The sequence below is a fragment of the Prinia subflava genome, chromosome 12 (genome assembly GCF_021018805.1).
Source record: "Prinia subflava isolate CZ2003 ecotype Zambia chromosome 12, Cam_Psub_1.2, whole genome shotgun sequence".
NCBI classification, from domain to species: domain Eukaryota; kingdom Metazoa; phylum Chordata; class Aves; order Passeriformes; family Cisticolidae; genus Prinia; species Prinia subflava.
In genome coordinates, this window is record NC_086258.1 from 6,370,365 (window position 1) to 6,389,575 (window position 19,211).

At 62.5% G+C, this 19,211-nt stretch overlaps 1 protein-coding gene across 4 annotated transcripts in view; it reads left to right on the forward strand.

The window, feature by feature from the left end:
- HMCN2 (hemicentin 2) overlaps nt 1-18,863 on the forward strand; it is a 32,931-nt gene extending 14,068 nt beyond the window's left edge. Inside the window, exons 29-79 of one of the 4 annotated variants that reach the window (XM_063409710.1) lie at nt 122-283; nt 492-770; nt 1,302-1,469; nt 1,633-1,746; nt 1,899-1,985; nt 2,492-2,677; nt 3,055-3,222; nt 3,591-3,704; nt 3,948-4,090; nt 4,244-4,394; nt 4,616-4,834; nt 5,057-5,170; nt 5,236-5,423; nt 5,597-5,693; nt 5,927-6,088; nt 6,456-6,569; nt 6,678-6,803; nt 7,264-7,395; nt 7,496-7,655; nt 7,944-8,068; nt 8,154-8,337; nt 8,499-8,596; nt 8,868-9,140; nt 9,227-9,417; nt 9,493-9,574; nt 9,815-9,951; nt 10,073-10,214; nt 10,476-10,623; nt 10,808-10,983; nt 11,061-11,250; nt 11,349-11,470; nt 11,709-11,873; nt 11,960-12,067; nt 12,145-12,279; nt 12,525-12,659; nt 12,771-12,955; nt 13,235-13,448; nt 13,612-13,746; nt 13,817-14,007; nt 14,095-14,176; nt 14,303-14,572; nt 15,317-15,472; nt 15,676-15,813; nt 16,015-16,136; nt 16,231-16,468; nt 16,593-16,655; nt 16,749-16,877; nt 16,969-17,289; nt 17,508-17,627; nt 17,873-17,999; nt 18,109-18,863. In XM_063409710.1, the coding sequence (XP_063265780.1) occupies nt 122-283; nt 492-770; nt 1,302-1,469; nt 1,633-1,746; nt 1,899-1,985; nt 2,492-2,677; nt 3,055-3,222; nt 3,591-3,704; nt 3,948-4,090; nt 4,244-4,394; nt 4,616-4,834; nt 5,057-5,170; nt 5,236-5,423; nt 5,597-5,693; nt 5,927-6,088; nt 6,456-6,569; nt 6,678-6,803; nt 7,264-7,395; nt 7,496-7,655; nt 7,944-8,068; nt 8,154-8,337; nt 8,499-8,596; nt 8,868-9,140; nt 9,227-9,417; nt 9,493-9,574; nt 9,815-9,951; nt 10,073-10,214; nt 10,476-10,623; nt 10,808-10,983; nt 11,061-11,250; nt 11,349-11,470; nt 11,709-11,873; nt 11,960-12,067; nt 12,145-12,279; nt 12,525-12,659; nt 12,771-12,955; nt 13,235-13,448; nt 13,612-13,746; nt 13,817-14,007; nt 14,095-14,176; nt 14,303-14,572; nt 15,317-15,472; nt 15,676-15,813; nt 16,015-16,136; nt 16,231-16,468; nt 16,593-16,655; nt 16,749-16,877; nt 16,969-17,289; nt 17,508-17,627; nt 17,873-17,999; nt 18,109-18,448 (8,126 nt within the window). In that variant the 3' untranslated portion in view covers nt 18,449-18,863. The remainder of the gene's footprint in view (nt 1-121; nt 284-491; nt 771-1,301; nt 1,470-1,632; nt 1,747-1,898; nt 1,986-2,491; nt 2,678-3,054; nt 3,223-3,590; nt 3,705-3,947; nt 4,091-4,243; nt 4,395-4,615; nt 4,835-5,056; nt 5,171-5,235; nt 5,424-5,596; nt 5,694-5,926; nt 6,089-6,455; nt 6,570-6,677; nt 6,804-7,263; nt 7,396-7,495; nt 7,656-7,943; nt 8,069-8,153; nt 8,338-8,498; nt 8,597-8,867; nt 9,141-9,226; nt 9,418-9,492; nt 9,575-9,814; nt 9,952-10,072; nt 10,215-10,475; nt 10,624-10,807; nt 10,984-11,060; nt 11,251-11,348; nt 11,471-11,708; nt 11,874-11,959; nt 12,068-12,144; nt 12,280-12,524; nt 12,660-12,770; nt 12,956-13,234; nt 13,449-13,611; nt 13,747-13,816; nt 14,008-14,094; nt 14,177-14,302; nt 14,573-15,316; nt 15,473-15,675; nt 15,814-16,014; nt 16,137-16,230; nt 16,469-16,592; nt 16,656-16,748; nt 16,878-16,968; nt 17,290-17,507; nt 17,628-17,872; nt 18,000-18,108) is intronic. The other 3 variants (XM_063409711.1, XM_063409712.1, XM_063409713.1) reach the window with 3 other exon arrangements.
- Nucleotides 18,864-19,211: the final 348 nt, after the last annotated feature.

Here is a 19,211-nt window from a genome sequence, read left to right on the forward strand (position 1 = left end):
TGACCCAGCTGCTGGTGTCCTTGGAGCAAGGAGCGCTTTTGCTGAGCAGCATCCAGACTCTGGGTGGGAGTTTATCCTGCTGAGAGCCTGAGGGGAAGCTGCTGTCCCCTTCCCTGGGCAGGTGAGCCCCTCTCCACCCAGCCAGGGAGCCCAAAGCTGGTGTCCCCGGGTGGGAACACAGTGTACATGGAGAAGGTACAGCTGCTGGACCAGGGCACGTACATCTGCGAGTGCAGGAATGCTGCTGGCAGCAGCAGCAAGGAGCATCACCTGGAGGTGCACGGTGAGCATGGGGGACCAGAGACCTGTGGGGGTGCGTGGAGGTGTTGTAACACCTCAGTGCAAGGTGCAGCTGGGCCCAAAAGCCATTGCCTGGCACCTTGGATATTTTGGAAAGGATGCTGCTAGCTGGGTCAGCTTTGCCCCTCCACTCGTGCACGGCTGAGGGAGTTGCTGCACATCCCCTCCTCCCTGTGTCCCTCTGCCCACAGCACTGCCGAGGCTCCGGGGCAGCAGCAGTGCCCCAAGGAAGGTTTCTGTCATCGAGGGTGGCGAGACAGTCCTGGAGTGCGAGGCCATGGGGACACCACCACGGGTGACGTGGGCCAAGGATGGGCAGCCCGTGGCTGGTGGGGACGGACTCCTGCTCACGGAGCAAGGGAGGCAGCTGCACATCCCCAGGGCAGAGGTGGCCCATGCAGGACACTACACTTGCCTGGTCACCAATGCAGAGGGGCAGGAGCAGAGGGAGTTTGATGTTGTGGTGCATGGTAAGGACGTGGGATGGGGCTGGTGGCTGGGGGTGGGGTGGATGCAGGCAGGATGAGGAGGGTGGTGGTGTGGAGTAACTTCACGTGGAGTAGATGTTGGACAATCCAACATGTGGCAGGTCTCAGCAGGGTTATGCTTCAGGAACAGCTATAGAACTGTGTCCATCAGGCAGGAGTTTCTTTCCAGAGCAAATCATCTCATATAAAGTCCTCCACTACCCAAGGACTTGGAGGAACCTCATGGGTCAAGGTCAGTTGAGTTATGAAAGGTCTGAGGTGGCTCAGGCTGTGTGGCCATCCCAGTGAGACACCTGTAAGGCTGGGTTCAGGTGTGCAGGTAAGTGGCACATTCTTGTCCCATAACACCATCTCTGGGTGATGCTAATGGTCCTTCTGGGCTCGTGTCCTAAAGCTGTGCAAAGCAAGAAGGTGGGAAAAAACCAGGTTCACCCAGTTCTCCCCTCTTTGCTTTGCTCCCTTGAGCTCCTGGCTGCTTTACAAATGGATGTCCATCTTTTTCTGCATCCCCAGTTCCTCCTGAGTTCATTCGAGGATCAGGACTGACAACCAATGTCAGCGTTTCCCTGCAAGGATCCCTGACACTGACCTGCGAGGCCACTGGCATTCCCCAGCCCAGCGTCACCTGGTTCTGGGGTGGCTCTCCTGTCACCCCCAGCGAGCACACACAAGTGCTTTCAGGTCAGAGGTCTGGGTGCTGTGAGAGATGAGCACCTTGGGAACACATTTTACCCCAACACTAACGAGTTCAAACTCCTGGTGGAGCTACAGCCACACAGGAGCACAGCTGGGATGTGCTGGTACCTGGCTCAGGGCCTGACACCTCTCTGCTCTGTGCTTGCAGGGGGCTGGCTGCTGAGGCTCACCCGTGCACGAGCCCAGGATGGTGGCCACTATTCCTGCCTGGCCAGCAACGCAGCTGGAGAGGCCAGGAGGAATTTCTATGTGGAGGTCCTGGGTAAGGATTCCTGGTGGGGTTTCAGAGCTCCACCCTTGCAGGAACAGACATGAGTTAAGACTGGACATGCCGGGTGTGCTGGAGTCCTTAGGATGTGAGCTCAGAGGCCAAGCTGGCCAGCTGCTGAGGTCCCTGGGGGCTTGTGTTCCTAGTTCCTCCCCACATTGAGGACGCGGGTGAAGAACACACCTTCAAAGTGCCCGAGGGTCACCCTGTCACCTGGTCCTGCCTGGCTTCAGGTGAGCATCAGGTGGGGAAGGGAGGTGGCATGAGCAAGTGGGAGATGGGGCTCAGGGGCAGATCTGAGTGTCACTTTGGGGTGTGGAGCAAACGGATGGCTCCAGTCAGAGACATGAAAACAGCTGAAATGGGCTGCAGAGCTTTTTTGAGATGGTTCCTGGCTCTGCAGTTGAGCTGTCCGGGAAGCGCTGGGGAGGGGACGCCCACATGGGGAGCCTGTTCCACAATGTGAGCTCCAATCTTTCCCGAATGGAGCTAAAATTCCTCTAATCTCGTTTCTCCTTTAGTGATGGGAATAATCAATCACCTCCCACTCAGGACAGTTCTCTTTCTTCTTGCTGGCTCATCCAGCAGCTTTTAAAATCCTGATCCAGATCATGATAATTCTGATTTGGGATGATGTCTCTGCTTTCCAGAAAAGCTCTGACAGTGACCCCAGCCAGGCTGTGCTCACACATGGAAAAACTTCACACAAAGGCCAAAACCCACTTTCCATCCCTCACAGGCAACCCACAACCTAAGATCACCTGGCTGAAAGACAACCACCCTCTCCCTGACACCTTCTCCATCTCCCCTGATGGCTCCTTGTTCCACATCCCCCAAGCCTCCCTGGCCCATGCTGGTCACTACTCCTGTGTGGCCTCCAGCTCTGTGGGAAATCAGACCAAGCACTACCTGCTGGATGTTTTGGGTATGAGAGGCCTTTGGATGGGGGCAGGGCCTCAGGTGTGAGCAGATTTAGTGGGTTTAATGGCCTGCCCCAGGTAGATGGGGAGGATCCCTTAGTCCTGGATGTGTCCCAAGCCCTCCTGAGACCTCTTGGAGGAGCAGAAAGCACCTGTGTAGTGCAGGATCCATCTGTGATGGTGGCTTGTGGGAAGGGGGGAGGTGTCTTCTGCATCTCTGTGGTTTTGCAGGGCAGCAGGACAGGGTAGGGTCTGAAGCTGGCACATGCTGTGCCAAGCCCAACTCTCTGAGCTTGGATCATGCTCTCTGGTGGGGGGATGAAGCCCTGGGAAGCCTAAGTGTGTGCTCGTGCTGATCTAACACACAACCACGTCTCTGCAGCCAGTCCCACCTTTGCTCGAGATGATGCTGCTGCAGAAGAAGTGACAGTGATCATCAACAACCCCATCTCCCTGCTCTGTGAGGCTCTGCCATACCCATCTCCCAACATCACCTGGCTCAAGGACGAGGTTCCTCTCAAAGCATCTGGGAACATCCTCCTGCTCCCTGGTACCGTGCTGCTGCTGCCCACTGGCTCTGCATGACTGTGGTGGCCCCTTGCTGTGCATGCCTTGGGGAGTGGGAGTGGGGCTTTTCCTTGGTCTGGGATGGTGAGAAGTCATCATCCTGCAGGACCTGAGGGCTCAGACAGTCAGCTGGGTGCTGCTCTTCCGAGTGCTGCCTCCTCTGATAACAACTAGAGCCTCCTCAGTGCTGGTTTTTATAAACCTGGGACTGGGCTCTAGAAGAGCATTAGGCCCCCTCCAGCCAGGCTTGAGGGTGCTCAGCAGGTCCCTTGAGATGCCTTCAGGTGCTGCATGGGGAGAGAGAGCTGTGGCTGTGAGCAGCGACCCTCTCAGGAGACCCCCTTTGCCCAGGTGGCCACGGGCTGCAGATCCTGAACGCCCAGGAGGAGGACACGGGCACCTACAGCTGCATCGTGGCCAACGAGGATGGCGAGGCTGTGAAGAACTATGCTGTGAAGGTCCTGGGTGAGGGAGCTCCCCGTGTCCTTCCTGATTCCTGCAGTGCCCTCACCACTGTATCCAGGCCAGTGCTGCTTCCCCTTGCTTCCCCTTGCTTCCCCTTGCTTCCCCTTGCTTCCCCTTGCTTCCCCTTGCTTCCCCTTGCTTCCCCTTGCTTCCCCTTGCTTCCCCTTGCTTCCCCTTGCTTCCCCTTGCTTCCCCTTGCTTCCCCTTGCTTCCCCTTGCTTCCCCTTTGTCTTTCCCCTCTAGTTCCTCCTTGGATTGCCAGAGAGGATCCTTTGGGGGAGTTTGCTGTGAAGGAGGTGAAAGCCAAGGTCAACAGCACAGTGGTGCTGGAGTGTGAGACCTGGGCTGTGCCCGAGCCGACCATCCGGTGGTACAAGGACAAGCAGGTGAGGTCCCAGCTGTGACCAGGGAGGAGCTGCTGGGTTTGGGGACTGGCCCAGCTGGGTGGAGTGGGAAGATACCCTTTGTACGGCTGGCTGGGCTCTGCCCCACTCCGGGGTGGGTAATCCTCCTCCTGCCCTTCTCTGTCTCTCCTTCAGCTTCTGGCAAGCTCTGAACACCTCCAGATCCTGAGCGAGGGGCAGGTCCTCCAGATCCAGCCAGCTGGTGTCTTGGATTCGGGGCACTACACCTGCGTGGCCACCAACGCTGTGGGTGAAGATGACAGGGACTTCATCGTGCATGTCCAAGGTGAGCCCTGGGCACAAAGCCAGCACCCAGAGCAGGGGGTGTCTCAGCAAGGGCAGGGGTCCTCAGGGGTCACCTGTGGGAGCAGAGAAGGGTGAGCAGGAAAAAGGTTTAAGCCTGCTGGAAAACAACATCTCCCCAGCTCCAGTGAGGGCAGATGCTGTGGATGCACCTGGGGGTCAAAGCCCCTGCTCCCCACAGCTGACCAAAGCCTGTCCCCGCAGTGCCCCCCATCTTCCAGCAGCAAACAAGCCCCAAAGAAGCCCTTGAGATCTTCTATCGAGAGGAAGACCAGGATGGGGAGGTGACAGAGCACCGACAGGCTGTCCTTGGCCAGCCCACCGCCCTCTACTGCGACACCAGTGCCATCCCACCCCCCCAGATCACCTGGTACAAGGATGGGGAGCCCCTCTCCCCTGGCCTGGGGGTGCTGATGCTGCAAGGTAATGGGTGGTGTGTGTGAACCCCCACTGTGGGCTTGGGGGTGGTCCTGCAGCAGCCTTGGGGGCTGAGAGCACGGAGGAGGTTGGATCCTGTCCCCGTCCTCCCGCCAACACACACAGCACCCGTGGGACCTCTGAGTCCCTGGGGCTGTGCAGGGCTCTGTGCAGGGTGCAGGTATCCCACAGACCCTTCCCTGTACCCCAACCCTGTCCCTGTCACAGGGGGCCGGGTGCTGCAGCTGCAGGCGGTGCAGGAGGAGCACGGGGGCAGGTACACCTGTGAGGCGGCCAACGCCGCGGGATGGGACCGCCTGCACTACGAGCTGGAGGTGCTGAGTGAGTACAGGGACAGGGGACACCGGGCTGAGGCACACGGCAGCCCCGTAACCACCTGCTTCCAGCCGCCCCCGCCATCCGTGGTGGCAGGGAGGACGTGGTGGAGGAGGTGACAGCCACCATCAATGGCACCGTGCGCTTTGAGTGTGACGCTACTGGGCACCCAGAGCCCACAGTGTCCTGGCTCTGGAATGATCTCCCCATAGAGGCTGGCCCACGGCACCAGCTCCTGGAGGGCGGCATGGTCCTGCAGGTTGGTGTTCCCCTAAGCAGGTGGTTGTGCTCGGGAGAGACAGCGGGTGGAGGGGATGGGGCATTCTCTCCTCCCAAAGGGGGATGCCCTGGTCTCACTGGGGTCCCCATGGGAGTCCCAGTGTGTCCCCAGCTCGGGGCAGCCCTCAGTGGTGCTGTGCTCCCCCTCTGCAGGTGGCCGTGGTGGAGGCGGGTGACACCGGCACTTACACGTGCGTGGCTGAGAACCCGGCCGGGTCAGCCGAGAGGCACTTTGCCCTCGCTGTGCAGGGTAAGGCATCTCCCCTTCCCTGGCTCACTGATTTACTGCCCTCCTCCTCCTTCTGCACCAGCTGGAGTTTCCTGTGGCTCTGGAGCTGCATGGTTGCCTCTGTCTCCTTGTGCTGGTCCATGAGGAGGTGCCACAAACAGGCCAGAGGCTCGGAGCGTGTTTCCTCCTGGGGAGGCATCGACTCCGCAGTGATGGCTCCCCTTTGGCACTGTCTTTTGGGTGTCCCGGAGCAGAACCTCCCTGGAACGTGGGTACAGGCCCTGAAAACATCGATGGCGTGGTCAATGGCAGCGTGTCACTCGTGTGTGACGTCCGATCCCACCCGGCTGCGGAGATCGCCTGGTACAAGGACGGCCATGCCCTGCGGCTCGGTGAGGAGGTCACTGTCACCCAAGGTGTGTTGGCATGAGCCAGGAGCATTGCCTGTGCCCCAGCTCTTGGCAGCAAGGTCTAATCCCCCTTTTTGGGTGCCACATGTGGGTCTGGAGCTCAGCCTCCAGGTTGTAGGACACACTAATGACACACTGCTGAGTGATCCCCTCTGTGCCCTGCAGAGCTCCATGGTGCTGCTTCCTGAGAGCTCAGTGCCCTTTCCTGTAGGGCAAGCAAAGCTTTGGACCCCAAAGATGAGACTTCCATGGCCAGACTCCTCTTGCATGGAGCTTGGCTGGGTGCTGGGGGGTCAGTCAGATTGCTGGCATGGTGGCCCACACTTGGTTCTGCTCCAGGCTGTCCTGATTCCCTGCTCTCCACTTCTTCCAGGCTCTCGGGTGCTGCAGCTCACTCACCTGCAGCTTTCCAGCTCGGGCACATACACATGCATGGCACTGAACGTGCCCAGCCAGGATGAGAAGAGCTTCATCCTCACCATCCACGGTAAGTGAGGAGGGCTCAGCCGGGAGCTCTGTCCCCAGAGCACACACTGAGGAGCTGACAGTGAACTCCAGTCTGTCTCACACCCCTGTCCCTGCTCATCCTCCTCAGAACCCCCAGGCATCCAGGACCCACAGCAGGAGACGCTTGAAGCTGACATGGGGACACCGCTCGTCCTGACCTGCCAAGTCCCTGGTGTGCCCACTGTCACCTGGCTGAAGGACGGGCACCCGCTGGGTGTGTGTGCAGGGGAACGCTGTGCCAGGCTGCTGCCCCCTCTAAGCAGTCCTGCCTCAGTTTCCCAATTCTAATCCTGCTGCAAGAGACCCTCAGGGCTGCACAGGGAGGGGACAGACTGCGAGGGGGCTGACCTTCTCCCTGTGTGCTTGTAAGAGACCTCAGGTTCACTCCTGAGGCTCAAAGCAATGGGATGTGGGCACAAGATGAGATGGAGGGATGTGCCAGGGGTGAGCTCTCTGGGTGCCAGCCCTTGGGGTGCTTGCTGGGACAGGGGTTTGCCCCAAACCAGTGCCTCTTTTCCCCTGTAAAGCTCCAGCAGTGAAGTCTGCAAAAACCCTGCTTTGCTTTAAGAGTGTCCCCAAACCTGGGTCCTGGGGAAAAGGGAAACCTGACAATGAGCCTGGGGACGGCTCAGGGAGGAGCACTGCTCAGCCCCCTTCACCCTGTCCCCTTGCAGAGATGAGCCCAGAGCAGGGCCTGGTGTCCGGGGGGGCCCAGCTGCAGCTCAGCCCCCTCCAGCCCTTCCACCAGGGCCGGTACACCTGCCTGGCACCGGGGGCACGCAAGGACTTCACGGTGCTGGTGCGAGGTAGGGCTTCCCCGAGGCAGCCCGGTCCCTGCGGGCTCTGCCTCACAGGTGAGCCTTCCTCCCTCTCCTCTTCCTCAGCCTCCCTCTCTCTTTGGTGCAGTGGCGCCCCAGATCAGCAGCAGAGGGGACCCCAGTGAGCACAGCGTGCTGGAGGGCAGCAGGGTGAGGCTGGAGTGCCGGGCAGAGGGGCAGCCCACCCCCTACATCTCCTGGCTGAAGGACGGGCAGCCCCTGGGGCTGCAGCACCCCTCACACGCCCGGTGAGTCTGGGGGGGACACCCCAGGGGCTCGGTGTCCCCACGTGCAGAATTGCTGGGCCAAAGACGGGTTGAGCTGTGCTGCTTCTTCCTGTTGCTTGGTCTGGGATGCATTCATCCCAGCTGAGAGGATATCCCGGGTTAAACCTTGGAGTCTGGGATGGTCCCTGTCACCCTGGCAGGGTCCTGACCTTGCAAAGCGCCCCAGAATCCTCACCCTTGGCTGTAAACTGAGCCCTTCTGCCCCATGGGGATGAGCACAAAGGTCACTGTCCCATCCTCGCCGCGCAGGGTGTCCCCGGACGGCAGCACCCTGCTCCTCGAGGGGCTGCGCGCTGCCGACTCCGGCGCCTACACGTGCCTGGCCCGGAACAGCCTGGGGGAGGACACGCGGCTGCACACGCTGAACGTGCTGGGTGAGCAGCGCCGGGACCTGCGGGGCGGCGCCGGGGCCACCTCCAGCCCCGACAGCCCCGGCAGCGCCTCTGTCCCCTCGCCCAGTCCCTCCGGCCATCGAGAGAGGCGCCCGTGGCTCGGAGGTGGTGCGCGGGCTCCTGTCCGCCGCGGTGACGCTGGAGTGCCGGGCTCGGGGCTCCCCTCCGCTGCACGTCGGCTGGCTGAAGGACGGGCTGCCCCTCCGCCTGTCCCCTCACGTCACCCTGCTCTCGGCTGGGCACATCCTCCGGTGAGAAGTGACCCTGGAGCAATGGTCAGCCACAGGCTTTGGTGCCCAGGTTTGCATGAGGGCACTGCTGCACCCTGAGGTGGCTGAGTGTCACCTTGGGGAGCAGGGGGCACCCGGAGCTGATGTCTCCTCCCCATGCCTGTGTCCCGTCCCACGGTCAGGATCTCCCAGGCACAGCTCTCCGATGCCGGGCTCTACACCTGCATCGTCTCCAGCCGGGCAGGAGTGGCCGATCGCAGCTTCGTCCTGCAGATACAGGGTACAGGGCAGGGGGCTGGGCAGGGCAGGGGGCGCTGGGCACCGCTTTTGTTGGCAGAGCACACGCTGTGCATTGCAGCCCATTACGAGGCAGGGTCCTGAGCCACTGCTCGACTGCTGGGGAGGGCTTGGACAGGATGGAGCAGAGCAGAAGCCTGGGAGCAGTCCCAGAGCACCCTGCAGGAGGGCTGAGCCACCTCTGGCTGCCTGCAGGACACCAGGGAGTGGCCAAACCCACCCCCAGTGCCTGGGGACACGACTTTTCTCCCCAGTGCCCCCTGTCCTGGAGAGCCCCGAGAGCAGTGAGGAGCAGGTGGTGGCTGAGGGCTCCGATGTCACTTTCACCTGTGAAGCCACCGGGTCCCCAGCACCGTCAGTGACCTGGCTGAAGGATGGAGAGCCCCTGGGGCAGCAGAGTGACCGGGTGCCCAGTGGCCAACAGCTGAGCCTGGTGGCCGTGGGGCCAGCTGATGCAGGCATTTACTCGTGCCTGGTGGTGAATGAAGCGGGAGAGGTCAGCAAAGCCTTCCACCTCGTGGTGATGGGTGCGTGTCATCCCTCTGGGGTTTGAGAAGGGCAGCTTAGCCAATTTTTTGGGAGCAATGAGGGGAAGAGCCCTCCTGCCTTGCAGAGCCACCCCGTGTCGAGGCTGCATCCCGTTCCACTGAGATCTCCATCGCTGTGGGCACCCCTCTGGAGCTGATGTGTGTGGTGACAGGTGTCCCCATGCCCACTGTCACCTGGGAGAAGGACGGACGGCTGCTGGCAGGGCCCTCGCTCCTGTTGGGGAATGAGAGCACCCTCCACATTGAGAGCACTGAGGTAGGAGCTCCGCGTTTTTCTCCCTACTTGGGTTTTCTTTTTGTGCCTCAATTTTTCCCTTTCCTGGCTGTGCAGGTGGCTGATGCTGGCTTGTACACCTGCCTGGCCACTAGCCCTGCAGGGGAGGACAGCAGGAACTTCCATGTCAGCATCCAAGGTAGTGTGACCCCAGCAGTGCAGCGAGGAGGGGGCTGGCAGGGGAGGCTGCAGGATGGTCCAAACTTTGGGGGTCCAGAGAGCAACCCTATATCCTTCTTTGGGATTGGTGTGGGTTCCAAAAGAGGGCTCTAGAGTGATGGTCCTGCAGAGTGGGGGCCTATGCATGACTTATGGGGACAGGGATGGGGGTGTTCAACCCACGAGGGACACCCTGATCCCCCTGGCCCATGTCCCACAGCACCCCCCAGCATCGCCAGCACCGGGGACATCCCCATCATCACGGCTGTGGCAGGGGGACAGCTCCTCCTGGAGTGCCCAGAGGGTGCTGAGCCCCACCCCAACATCGAGTGGCACCGGGAGGGCTCCCTGCTGCAGGTACCTGTGACAGGACCAGGGATGACCTGGGCAGGGACTGGGATGCACTGTCACCAGCAGCATCGCGCTGGTGCTGGGGGTGATGCTGGGTGGCTGCTGATGGGGGTCCCGGGGGCTTTAGGAGGATGCCCGCAGGCAGGTCCTGGCGCAGGGGCGTTTCCTGCAGCTCCGGGCGGTGGCTGCGGCGGACGGCGGCGAGTACAGCTGCAGGGCCACCAGCGCCCCCGGGGACAGCGGCCCGCGCGGCCGGGTGCAGGTTCACGGTGAGCCCTGCCCTGCCCTGCCCTGCCCTGCCCTGCCCTGCCCTGCCCTGCCCTGCCCTGCCCTGCCCTGCCCTGCCCTGCCCTGAGTCCCGGCTCCTTCCCGGTTAAACCCAGGATGTGGGATATTATAGGGTGTCTTATGGTGGGGTGATGGGATGGCTGGATGGACTGCCCCCAGCCCCCAGTGCTGCTCTGGGCTGGCGTCCTCCACCCCTGAGCCTCATTCCACGCTCCCGGTGGTGCCTCTGGGTGCTGCCGCAGTGGCCCCGGAGATCCGGGCGGGCCCTGAGGAGGTGAAGGTGCTGCTGAACACCTCGGCCGTGCTGCCGTGCCTGGCGGAGGGCTGGCCCGTGCCCCGGGTGACGTGGAGGAAGGATGGCCAGCTCCTGCCCCTCCCCGGGAGCGACAGGTATGAGGCTCTGCGGGCTGGTGGCACCAAGATCATGCCACCCTCCACAGCAAAAGGTGATTTAGTGTGCCAGCCACCCTGTGAAGAGCTGTGCTCTGTCCTCACGCCAGCTCTGTGGCATGTGCTGCATGTGGCTGCAATGGCACTTGTCACCTTCCCAACCCCTGCTCCCTGTTTGATGCAGCCTGGCCATGCAGAGCCTCCATGGGGTTCAGCTGCTCTCCCTCCTCAGGCTGCAGCTCCTGCCCGGAGGCTCCCTGCAAATTGACCCCGTGCAGGCCCAGGATTTGGGCCATTACCTCTGCATGGCATCCAGCCCTGCTGGCTCTGACCGGCGAGGCCTGGACCTCCAAGTCCTGGGTAAGCAGGGGATGGATCCTCCCTCCTGCATCCCACCACTGCTGGGCTGCCCTCATCAGTGCAGTGATGTGCTACAGCCCTCTGCTCATGGCTGCCATGCACTCCCACAGTCCCTCCTGCCATCACTCCTGGGCCCTCCAACCTCACCCTGCTGGCTCAGCAGCCAGCCACGCTGGGCTGTGACGCCTGGGGGTCCCCCCAGCCCCACATCAGGTGGGAGAAGGATGGCCGTCCCCTGAACCTGCACCTCCCACCTGGCACCTACAGGTACCTGCAGCGCCCTTGTACACCAAAGGGTTCCCCTGTAGGGTGGGATTTGCCCTTCCGTGGGACAGGGGTGGTCCTGACGTGTGCTCTGCCCGCAGTTTGCAGTCCTTAGGGTCACTGCTCCTCTCCAGCCCTGGCCCCCGGGACGAGGGGAGGTTTGAGTGCATCGCCACCAACGCTGCTGGAGAGGCACGGAAGGTCTTCCTCGTGTCTGTCCATGGTGAGCTCCTGGGGCAGTGGGTCTTGCCCAGAGAGGCTTTCCCAGGATCTGTCACCACCTCGGGTGTGATGTGGGTGTGCTCCAGCCCCGCATAGCGCTGGGTCCCCACTCAAGAGCTGGGCTTGGGTGTGCACAAGAGGGGAAGAGGAACACCCATGCCCACATGAACAGTGACAGAATCCTCTTCAGCATTTGCCATACAGCCCTGCTCACCTCCCTCCCTCCCTCCGTTCTGCAGTGCCCCCCACCATCGCTGATGACCTCACGGATGTGGTTGTCACCCGGCTGTCCCCCGCAGTCCTCACCTGCTACGCCTCGGGTGTGCCCCCACCCGCGGTGTCGTGGAGCAAGGAGGGGGCTCAGCTGGGCAGCAGGGGAGGGGGCTACCGCGTCCTACCCAGAGGTACAGCCCGGGGCAGCACAGCCCCGCCGGGGGCGGGGGTCCCTGCCAGCCCTCCCGCCGCCTCCCCTCTGCCTGCTGTTTTCCAGGAGCCCTGGAGATCAGGCAGGCGCTGCCTGTGCACAGCGGCCGCTACACCTGCACGGCTCGGAGCGCCGCGGGCACGGCCCGCAAGCACCTCCGGCTCACGGTGCATGGTATGCACGGCTGCAGGGTCCTGCTGCTGCGGGTCCTGAGCCCTCTTCTCAGGGTAACGCTTCCCTGCTCTTCACAGAGCCCCCTGCCTTGAAGCCCCTGCCCGGCATGGTGATGGTGATGGTCAATACCAGCGCCGTGCTGTCCTGTGAGGCCATAGGTGTCCCCCGGCCGGAGGTCACCTGGCAAAAGGATGGTGTTGGCATCACTGGAGGTGAGCAGGAGTGTGCTGGGGGCTGGCAGAGCCCACAGTACCTGCCAGGCTTTACCTAGGGGGTGCTTTAAGTGCCAGGGGTTTGCAGGGTGTGGGGTGTCACTGTGCATGGGTCCTCCTGGCTGCTGTCCTCGGTGGGTGTGGTGGCCACTGGAGCTGTTCCGTGGAGATTCCTTGGGAAGAGGCTCTTCTGTGGGGGAAGCAGTCCCTGCACATCATCCATCTGTGCCCTTCATTCCTGCCAGGGTCTGGGCTGAAGGTGCTCCCCAACGGGCAGCTCCGTCTGCTCCGAGCAGCTCCAGAGGATGCAGGCACCTACCTGTGCGTGGCCCGCAACCCCTCGGGCACCGCTGCGGGGAGGACCAGGCTCATTGTGCAAGGTACCGCAGCCATCAGAGTCGCAGTGCCCATCCCTCTGCTCCGCCCCCTCCCCAGCACCTCACATCAAAACGTGGCTGTTGAGCAAGTCCGTGCCCTTCTGCCCCATGCAGAGCCGCCCGTGATCGCTGCCGGCCCGCTGGAGCTGGCGGTCCTGCAGGGGCTGGAGGTGCTGCTGCCCTGTGCCGCCCGCGGGGTCCCCGAGCCCCGCGTGTCCTGGAGCCGGGAGGGAGCCCTGCTGCGGGGCGGGAGGGCCACGGTCCTGCCCTCCGGGGAGCTGCTGCTCCGGGATGTCCGGGTGAGCGCTGTCCCCTGGGGCCGCTGTGAGGCTGGAGTGCCGAGGAACAAGTGTCTTCTGCTGCTGGAGAGCCTTTGGCTGCTTGTGAATCTGCCTGGCAGAGGGAGAGCCCCGTCAGTCCTGTGCCACAGCCTGGAGGGTTGGGGCAGTGTGAGATTGTTAATGTGGGCTGGGAAAAGCGGCTCTGTCCAAATTGTGACTTTTTAGGTGCACAAGAACCAGCAGAGCTGGTGCTCAGCGAGCCAGGACTCGAAATGATTCCCTCTCATCCCTCTACAGGAAGGGGATGCTGGCAGCTACTCCTGCACGGCGGTGAACTCCGCTGGGAGGGCGGTCCGGCGGCTCTCCCTCTCCATCCACACCCTGCCCAGCTTCACCCAGCTCCCCGCAGACATCACCCTGAGCCGGGGCGAGAGGCTGGAGCTGGTGTGTGCCGCAGCGGGCAGCCCCCAGCCCCGCGTCTCCTGGATGGCCAACGGGCACCTCATCACTGGTACCCGGGCAGGGGCAGAGGATGCTGGACTGGGGGGAGAATGCGATCCTGGTGCCACCCTTGTCCCACCTTTCAGGGTCCCCAAGGTGCCAGCACGTCTGGCGGTGCGGGGTTGTAACCGGCTGATGGCCAATCACCCTTTTTGGGGGTTTGCACCCCGCAGATGGTGCGTGGGGACACAGCGGGAGGAGCATCCTGCGGCGGGAGGCGGCCACACCCACGGACAGCGGCACCTACGTTTGCCACGCCGAGAACAGCGCCGGAGCCATCAGAGCCACTGTCTTTGTCTCTGTCACAGGTAGGTGCTGGCAGGGAAACTGGGGTGCCCAGCCAGCCCCCCTCCTCTGCCACCCCTGTCCCTTTCCCAGAGGCACCCGTCATTCAGGGGGACGCCAGCATCTACCAGGTGGAGCACCCCGGAGGTGACGCCGTCCTCGACTGCCCTGCCCAGGGTCACCCTGAGCCCCTCATCCGCTGGAGCAAGGACGGGGTGCCAGTGGTGGCTCACGGGCGCCTGCACCAGCTGCAGAACGGCTCCCTGGCCATCCGTGCTGTGGGGGTGAGCAGGGCCTGGGGGGTGCCGGCACATCTCACGGTGCTTTCCTGGCAAAGCAAAACGCTGTGCTGATGCTGTTGGTCCTGCTAGGGCACCGATGTGGGACAGTACCAGTGTGTGGCGGAGAATGATGCGGGCACAGCAGCAAAAGTTGTCACCCTGGTTCTGCAGAGTGAGTGCTGGCCCCTCCTCACCCTTCTTTTAAGGGACTGCAAACCGTGTCACCTCTCAGCCCCTCCAACTACCCCTGCTCCGTGGGGAATGCTGCATCACCACCTGCATCCCTTTCTCTGCCCAGGTGCCCCTGTGGTGACAGTGACACCCGCAGAAGCGAGGGTCCATGCTGGGCAGCAGGTGCTGCTGCACTGTGTCGTGTCAGGGGAGCCCACTCCCTCCGTGGAGTGGCAGCGGGATGGGGAGCCACTGCCCGAGGGTCCCCACGCTCGTGTCCTGCCCAATGCCACCCTGTTCCTGCCCTCTGTCACCCACCGTGACGCCGGCAGCTACTCCTGCCTTGCCCGCAATGCCCTGGGCTCTGCTGTCGCCCACACCTCCCTGGATGTCCAAGGTGGGTGTCTGCCCCCGACCCTGGGGGGTTTTGGCTGGCTCAGCGGGCTGGGGCTGCCTGCAGTGTGGTGGTTTGGAGTGATACAGCCTTACTTGTTGTAACCCCTGTGATTCATACTCGGGTTTGTCCCTTCTCCCTTCTCCCTTCTCCCTTCTCCCTTCTCCCTTCTCCCTTCTCCCTTCTCCCTTCTCCTCTCCTCTCCCGAGCAGCCACCGCGTGCCAGCCCTCGCTTGCCTCTCCTCGTCCTTCCTGCCTTAGTTGCCCGTGATTAAATTCCCATCTCCCAGGGGCTCTGCTAAACGCACAGGCACATCCTCTCCTGCCCCTAGGGAGCAGAGCCAGGCTGGAGGCAGTGCCAGGTGCCCTCTGTGCCCCTGTGTGGCTGGTGGCATTTTGCTGCCAGGCACGCTGGAGAAGCAAATAAAAGCTTGGGGCTATGCCAGGACCTTGAGGCTGATAGAGAGCAGGGTTTGGGGGTGTCAGTGCCTGTTGGTGTGATGAGGCACAGGGCCACACTCACAACATCCCCTGTCAGCACGGCTCTGTGCCTGGAGCCATGGGGGCTCTGGGGACTGTGCTGCAGCCAGGCAGGGACACTGCCTGCCTTGCTCTGCCTGCCTTCACCTCCAGAAAACAAGATTTTTTTCGACATGCAGATTAGTGAGAGGGGAGTCAGGCAAGCCCCCTGCTCTCCCGTGGGAGTGCAGTCCCAGTGTTGCTGCTGACCCCCTCCTTCTGCCCCAGGGGAGCTGCAGCGAATGCAGGGCAGCCTGGTGGGTGTCATCAATGGCCACGAGCTCGGTGTCTCTGCCCTCGATGCCACCGTGCTGGGTGAGGGTGACTCTCAGTCCGGCACCGCCGCCCTCCAGAGCAGCATCGGGAGCATTCCACCTGCCATAGGTGGGTGGACATTTCCTCCCTCACCCTTTTGACCTCTGTCAGAGGTAAATCTTGGAGGAAAGGTTTTTATTTCTTTTTTTCCCCCAAAAGCAAACCTTTTTCCACCCCAAACCTTCCACTGTGGGCAAGGAGGGGTAAGACAACCTGGGTGCCCTCAGGAGGGTGCTGCTTCCGTGGTGTCACCCTTTCTTCCCCATTCCCAGGGCCGCTGATGCGGGTGCTGGTGGCCATCATCGCCCCCGTTTACTGGTCCTTGGCACACGCCAGCGGGGCAGCCCGGAGCGGCCTCCTGCTCACGCAGGGCTCCTTCCAGCACGAGTCACTGCTGCAGTTTGCCACAGGTGAGGGGGCTCTGACAGCAGAGCCTGGGCAGCTCCTGGGGCAGCTCCCACTCCATCTCCTCCCCCGCGCACCGTGCCCGCTCCGGGAGCGGAGCTGTGTGTGGGTGCTGCGGGGTGCTGTGGGGTGCTGTGGGGTGCTGCGGGGTGCTATGGGGTGCTGTGGGGTGCTGTGGGATGCTGCTCACTGTTCCCCCCTGCCAGGGGAGCTCCTGCGGGTCACACATGTCGCCCGGAGCGTGGGTGGCGCTGGAGCTCTGCGGCTGGACAGCGTCATCAGCGGCTCCGTGCCGGAGAGCCTTGGCGATGCCGTGGTGCTGCTGCAGGTGCTGGCACTGCCCGTTGTCCCCGTGGGACCACGGCTCCCATGCCGGGAGCACGGGGGGGGGCACGGCCTGACCCCCTCCCGCCTCTCCCCAGGACTTCAGCGAGCGCTACGTGCGGACGGGTGCGGGGCAGCTCTCTGGGGGCTCGGTGCAGAGCTTCCTGCGGGATGGGCACCTCCTGCGTGCCCACTGCAATCACACCATCGTGTTCGACCCCCCCGTGGGCCCACAGCCCCCCCGGGTGCAGCACCTCCGGGCCAGAGCCATCAGAGCCTCCTACGACCCAGCCAAACAGGAGCTCCACTTCCAGCTCCGTGCCTCGCTTGATGCAGGTGACCAGGGGAGTGCCCAGGATGGGGATGGAGATCTGTTGTTAGTTCTGGATGTCTGTGAGGGTGCAAAGGCCATGTTCCTGCAGTGACACGTCATGTCTAATTCTCTCTGCTCAATTCACAGGGGCTGACAGGGACCAGTGCCCGCTGGGATTCACCCCAGACCCTGGGCAGATGTACTGCACTGGTATGGACCCTTCCTGAGGAGGCATGAGGATGGCAAGGGGAAACAAATGCCACTTCCCTGTCCCCCCAACCCTGTCCTCTCCCTGCTTCCCAGATGTGGATGAATGCACCGAGGGGTCCCATGCTTGCCGCTACAACCAGATTTGCCAGAACGCCGCCGGCTCCTACCGCTGCTCCTGCCCTCCTGGCTACCGCACGCTGGGTGTGGGCTGGCCGTGCTTGGGTACGAGCTGGGCTCTCAGGGTCACCTCCCTGCCCTGTTCCAGCCTCAGTTTCCCCATCCAGCTGCAGCTCCCCACCTCTTTCCTCCCCAGATGTCAATGAGTGCCTGCGTTTTCCCCCACCGTGTGCCTTTGAGTGCCGCAACCTGCGGGGCTCCTACGAGTGCCTGTGCCCCGCCGGCAAGACCCTGCTGCCGGGGGGACAGTGTGGCACAGCAGGGGTGGAGGGAGGGGACACCAGGAGCAGCGTGTCCCGGGACACTCCCCTGCGCTGGCAGGGGCCCAGCAGCCGCCCACGGGGACGATCCTTCTACACTCAGCTCGCCCTGCGCCGCGTGGCAAAGGATGCAGGGCTGGGGGCCCGGGGCCCTCCCTGCCCCACAGGCTACATCAGGAGGAATGGCACCTGCACTGGTGAGTGTGCACTGGGGACGGGTGTTGAAGGGAGTTCAGAGACCGCTTTGTCCCCAAAAGATGCCTTGTGTCCTTCTTGCTGCCCCATCCACCGCTTTGTTTATGCCCTGTGGTCCTGGCTGTGCTGGGAAGGGGAGGTGAGAGCCAGGTTGGCCCGAGGCAGTAGCACAGAGGGGACTGATCCTTCCCCTCTTGCCTTCACCTCTCTCGTCCCACAGATCTTGATGAGTGTCAGACGCTGAACCAGTGCCAGCACGAGTGCAGGAACAGCCTCGGCAGCTACCACTGCCTCTGCCCCACTGGATACCGGCTGCTGTCCAACGGGAAGACCTGCCATGGTCAGTGCAGGGCTGCCAAGGGGTGCCCCGTCCCCATGGTGCCCTGGGTGTCACCTTTTTGAGGCTGCAAGTCTTTCTCCTTCATTGGGAGGGTTGTTCCCAGCCTCAGCTCTCCAGTCTGAGTGCTCATGTTTCACTGCCTCAGTGTCCAGGCAGCTGTGGGTGGGTGGGGGAGCTGGGGATTGAGCCCCCATCTCAGCCATGGGCACCCAGCACCCTCAGACCTGTCCCCTCTCTCCCTGCAGATGTGGATGAGTGCAAGGAGGGCACAATCCAGTGCAGCTCGAGCCAGATGTGCTTCAACACCCGTGGAGGTGCCCGCTGCATGGATGTGCCGTGCCCAGCTGGGTACCAGAGAGGCTCCAGCCCAGGGTGAGTCGTGCTGTGGGGCTGGGAATGCCCATCCCGCTCTCCTCGTGTCGCCGTGACCCCGAGTGTCCCTCTGGCACCCACCACACCCCGCATTCCCCGTCTCTCCCAGGCTGTGCATGGGTGTCTGCCCCCCATTCTGCGGCCCGCCCGGCCCCACGCTGCAGTACCAGGTGCTCTCCCTGCCCCTGGGCATCGCTGCCCGCCGGGACGTGGTGCACCTCAGCCCGGCCACCGCCCTGCGCCGCCGCCCCGCCTTCAGGCTGCTGGAGCAGGACCCCGCCAGCCCCTTCTCCCTCCGCACCGAGCGGGGCCAGGGCATCATCTCCACCCTGCGGCCGCTGCGGGAGCCCGGCACGCACCGCCTCAAGGTGCAGGCGCTGCTCCCGGACGGGCAGCGAGCACCCAGCGTCTTCCTCCTCCTCATCTCTGTCTCCCCCTACCCTTACTGACACAGCCCAGGGGCAGGAGGGGCCGCAGGGTCATTTCTCCTCCTGTCCCTCCCCACCCCATCAGTGGGACACGTGGCTCAGGGAGCGCTGAGCTTGTACCTCTTCCATCCCTCCTAGACACCCCCTCATTTCTCTGCTGTGTTCCTTTTCCCCAGGTCCGGGCCCTGACTCAGCAGGAGAGTCAGGATCCCGGGGGGGATAAGATCTCCCACCAACCTCTTGCAATCAGGTCCCAGATCCCAGAACAAACACAGCTCTGGAGGGCCTTGGCTGCTATCAGTCCCCAAATGTGGGGGGTGGGAAGATGAACTGGGTGACAGTCACCAGCAAGGGTCCCACCAGGGAGGGATTCCCTGGGCTGGGGAGGGTGTGGGGCACCCCAGCATTAACCTTGTATTAAATTGAAATAGTCTTTTTCTTTTGTTGTTTGTTTTTGTGTGTGTGTGTGTTTTTTTTAATCCACTTGGTTCCTGTGCACTGTTATTGATTTATGAAGGTGTTTTGTGGCTAAATATTAGCTGTGGCTGAAGAAGACAGCTTCCTTCAGTGTGTGGGAGAATTCCCAGGGCTTTGGACACCTCCCTGCCTGGCCTTGGACCATAAAAGGGAGGCTGTCTGGATGTAGCAATGCCAGAAGGCCAATGTCCAGCCCCTGAAGGTCCAATCCTGCCCTGGTGTCAAGTCCCTCAAGCAGCAAGAGCAGGACAAGGCCTATCTGCATGTGATGAAGATGGAGGACATTCCCAAAACACTGTTTCAGTCC